Below are 4,768 nucleotides of genomic sequence, written 5' to 3'. Positions count from 1 at the left end.
CAGCCTGGTCTACAGAGTGAGTTCCAGGACAGCCAGGGCTACACAGAGAAACCTTGTCTCGAAAAACCAAAAAAAAAAAAAAAAAAAAAAAAAAAGAAAGTTGGTGTGAATAACAAGAAATCATCTCATTACTTTCAGATATTAAATTATTTGAATTATTCTTTCTTTTGTTCTTTTTCCTTTTTTTCTCTCCTTCCCTCGTTCCTTTCTTTTTTCTTTTTCTTTTTTTTCTTTTCCTTTTTTTCCTTCAGCATTTAGCCTCTGTGGGATTAGATGCCAAAAACACAGTCTGCATTTGGGACTGGAGAAAGGGAAAACTTCTGGCCTCAGCTACTGGCCATTCTGACCGGGTAAGACCTTTGCGGAACTGTAGAGTATGTCATTTTATGTCTTTAAACGTAAATTTGCCATATATGAATTTTCTCCTGCGTGTTTAACTGATTAATATGATTTACTTATGATTAGTGGTTAACGATTGTTATTCAGGAGCAAAGCAGATGTTCAGTGCTGGAGTTTGATTTATTATAAACTCAAAAATAGAACAGAATTTGAAATCATAGTAGTTTGACTCCTGGAAATGGTTGTTAGAAAATATTCACAAAAATATTACTAAAAGTGTTTGTATTTGATTTGTGATTTCCTAATTCTGAATGTAAGCTATGGTCTGATTGTCATTAATACTGAATTTAGTGTGATCTAAAATGGTAACCTCATGCAGGCATGCCTGGCAAGATCAGGGATTATGTGGGCACAGCCTATACCTTATCAGACACTACTTTCTTTATGGACTACATAATTGTATAACTTGATTTCTTTATTGCCTTGCTCTCTAGTTTCTTACCTTCCTTTTTGGTATTGTTTGTAATTGTCCTTGTCTAATGAGGCCCTAGTTAAACACCAAAGTCATCATCTTACTTAATATTAGTTCTGAAAATTGTTTCTAATGGTGTGATTACAAGATAAAGGAACCTCACACTGGTTGCAAGTTCCCTTCCAGAATCAAGTCTTCAGAAACCCCCTGACTGACCATTAGTAGAACTCAAACCAAGTGTTGGAAAAGGGTCAGGATTCCTTTGATCAACTGGCTCCTAACTGTAGCTCCATGTGTAACACCCATAAAGAGCTTTGCAGCCTAGTGATGAGGGCTCTGCTCTCAGGAATTTGAATTTTACTGAAACTGTTTTCTATTGCTGTGACAAAATGCCTAAGAAAATAAAAGAGGAAGGATTGATTTGGGCTCATGGTGTCAGTGATGTTGGTCCAGGCTTATTTAGCTGCTTCCTGCTGGGCCTGTAGTGAGGCAGCACATTTTTGGCAAAACACCTTGGCAGTGACAAGCCTCTCATCTGAGAACCAGACAACCTGGAACAGATCACATACTCTTCAAACACACCCTCCACATACTGACCCAATTCCTCCAACCAGCCTCTATCTCTTCAACTCTGCTCCAGTGAACTCATCAATATATAATGAAATTAGCACCCTGTGATGCAGCCACTTTTCAAGAGTGGTCCCACTGGGGACCACCCTTCTGAGGTAATACTTCATGTGTAAGCAGGAACTGTACTTTGTGAAGTGCTTAGGTTAGTAGTTCTAGATGTCTCCATTTTCACTCCAGCTGAGGTGAGGTGAGTTGGATTGGATTGGTACACTAGTTTCCTGTGATCACAAAAGGTGGACTTGAGATCCAGTATACAAGGTTGCGATGTAATATTAGTTTCTGTTGAGAGGGAAGTTTTACATCCAACTGATTTTGTAATTAGCTACTTGTGTTTCTGATCTAACCTGAATTAATATATTTTTTTGTCAGACTTGTTGACCTGTTCCCTTGGGGGAAAATAGTAGATTAAAGTTGAAAATATTCTTCATTGTTGTTGCCTTCTTAGAAAGACTAACACACCTTGGCTTATGTATAAAGTGTTTGGTCAGGTTTTGGAATTCCTATTAAAGGAAATTTAGCTAAGTCGCCTTTATGTCATGAGTCTCTGAGTATCGAGGGACTAGTACTTTGGAAAGTAAACAAACCAAGCTTTAGAGGATGTTTTCATAACAATTGCAGTCAGGGAGACATGCCTAAACAAGGCACATGCCAAGCCCTAGCACGAAGCAGTGTTGGGTCCCTTGCTGGTCTGAACATCCTGCTTGTGCATGTGGTAGACTGCTGCTACTTTTGAGGGCTATCCACTCTACAAAACAGTCCTCTGCTCAATTAAATGCTGTTAAGTTTAACTTGTCTAACCATTCTCTTTTAGCACTACTGAATGTCACATGGTATACCTATCTGATTTCAGTGACTGTGCCCCTTTGGTCTGTCATACTTAATAGTTAAGGTTTAGTGAGAATTTGTTACTGGTGACCTAGTCATAAAGCTTGGCTCCAGGTCCAAACACTTGCAAAATTAAAATTAAGAGAGAATGGCTACATGCATGCATGTATGTGTGCATGCATTTGTGTGTTCATATATATGTGTGTGTATGTGTGTGTGTGCATGTATGTATGCGTTTGCATTCGCATGCATGTGTGTGTGTGTGTGTGTGTGTAAAAAGGAATCTATTTCCAGTTTTGCCCCAAATAGGGAATAATTCTCAATCTACCTCTGCTTTTCACTGTAGTACTGTTTCTATGGAAAGATCAGAAGCCTGGACTTATGCATATCACTGGACTGGTTCTCACATGCCGGGAGTCAGGGTGACTGCTTTTACTCCAGCATGGTATTTCTGTAGGGAGCTGGAGGTGAAAAAGACAACCTTCAGAAATATTTCTAAACGCTTAGAACTCAGTTACAATGTGAATCTAGAATGTTTTGAGAGAGGCTCCTTAATCAGTGTCACATAGTTTATTCTTCATTACAGTGTCTTGGTGCCAGCAGGAATAATTGGTTTTTTATGATTAACTTCAAGAGATTATTTTAGTGTCTAAAGACTTATCTACATGTGTTTAACAGGGTTTTATAGTCTTCGAAAATCATTTCACCTACATTGTCTTAACTGACTTCACAACAAAACCAAGGCTGTGCTGCTAATTTTAGAAAAGATGAGATAACAGAAGTACTGAAACCTGGCTGAACTCAGATGCTAAAATGGACATGTGGACTGAATCTCTGCTCTTCAGAGCTCTCTGGAGTTCATTGTATCTTCTTCCTGGGTGATAGGAAGTGATGGCTGGGTTCTTTCTCTTTCTGGTCCTGACAATTGGCTCTTCCCTCCCTCCCTCCCTCCCTCCCTCCCTCCCTCCCCTCCTTCTCCTCCTCCTCCCCCCTTCCCCTTCTCTACTCCTTGTTTTTCCTTCCCCTTCTCCTTCCCCTTCTCCTTCTCTCCTCCTCCTTCTTTTCTCCTTCTCCTTCTCCTTAATCTTCCCCTTCTCCTTCCCTCCCTCTCCCTCCCTCCTCTCTCTTCTCTCTCTGTTACTTGATAGTTTCTTTTTTCCCCCAACATAGTGTTTTTAATTTGGGAATTTTATACAATGCATCCCAATCACACTTACTTCCCATTCCTTTCTATCAACACTTTACAGAATGTGGCTCATCCTGGAATCTGCTTTTTAATGCCCCAAACAAAACTTATTCTAAAGCAATAGCTGAGATGGACCTTGGACATGTGTGTTGTCAATACTCACAATAGGCGACTTAGCTTTCAAGGTTGGCAAGCAGGTATTTTCTGTCTTCGAAATGGAACTAAAACTCCCTGTAAAATGTCTCATAGTTCTTCATAGAGAATAAAAAATAGTGCTAGCTGGTATGATTTCAGTTCTTTGGAAAATTGAAAGTCTAAGAGTTTTGGGAGCATTTTAAATGATTTAAAGGTTGGGGATGATCTGGTCCAGGTAAATGGCTTCTTTCATACTTCCTGTTACTTCTCAGGGAATTTGTCCACACTGATATATAACTAGCCATTAAATACACTCCTAAGTTTTATAATTCTAATTTTTATTGAAAAGCTAGCTCCAAAGTTCTTTTGTCAACAATGTGAAGACTTCCAGAAAATTTGATTTAAAAATTATCCTAATTGTCAAAGTTGTTTTCCACAAGTGGAAATTTTTAATGGATGCATCAGTTGTACTCAGAGATAAAGGGGAATTACTTGTCTGCCTGGGCTGAAGGTAAGTAACCTGGCGGGCAGAGGGCCTGTCCTGACTGTTTGTTAGAGCTTGGTCCTCCATTTTCATCCCCTGCAGCCCACATTAGCAAGGGTAGAGTTTTGTAATTGCATTGGTCTCTGAAGAACATTTAATTTCTTGGCAGATTTTTGATATTTCCTGGGATCCATATCAGCCAAACAGAATGGTTAGCTGCGGAGTGAAGCATATAAAGGTACGGTAGCTTTTCGTTTGGTATCTTGCGTTGTTCTTCTTTTTTTTTTTTATTAGATATTTTCTTCATTTACAGTTCAAATGCTATACCCAAAGCCACCTATACACTCCCCCCTCCCCGGCCCTGCTCCCTAACCCACCTACCCCACCTGCTTCCTGGCCCTGCCATTCCCCTGTACTGGGGCATATGATCTTTGCAATACCAAGGGCCTCTACTCCCATTCATGGCCGACTAGACCATCCTCTGCTTCATATGCAACTAGAGACATGAGCTCCGGGGGTACTGGTTAGTTCATATCGTTGTTCCACCTATAGGGTTGCAAACCCCTTTAGCTCCTTGGGTACTTTCTCTAGCTCCTTCATTAGGGGCCCTGTGTTCCATCCAATAGATGACTGTGAGCATCCATTTCTGTATTTGCCAGGCATTGGAATAGACTCACAAGAGAAAGCTATGTCAGGG

The 4,768-nt window shown here is 40.1% G+C and overlaps 1 protein-coding gene across 1 annotated transcript in view; it reads left to right on the top strand.

Annotated features, from left to right (window-relative positions):
• Eml6 (EMAP like 6) overlaps nt 1-4,768 on the top strand; it is a 272,708-nt gene that overhangs the window by 121,176 nt on the left and 146,764 nt on the right. Inside the window, exons 4-5 of the mRNA XM_029483123.1 lie at nt 252-350; nt 4,241-4,309. Coding sequence (XP_029338983.1) covers nt 252-350; nt 4,241-4,309 — 168 coding nt within the window. The remainder of the gene's footprint in view (nt 1-251; nt 351-4,240; nt 4,310-4,768) is intronic.

This window comes from Mus caroli, chromosome 11 (assembly GCF_900094665.2).
Source record: "Mus caroli chromosome 11, CAROLI_EIJ_v1.1, whole genome shotgun sequence".
Lineage (NCBI taxonomy): Eukaryota > Metazoa > Chordata > Mammalia > Rodentia > Muridae > Mus > Mus caroli.
Note: the sequence above shows the minus strand (reverse complement) of the source record. Positions and strands in the feature narration are given on the sequence as shown.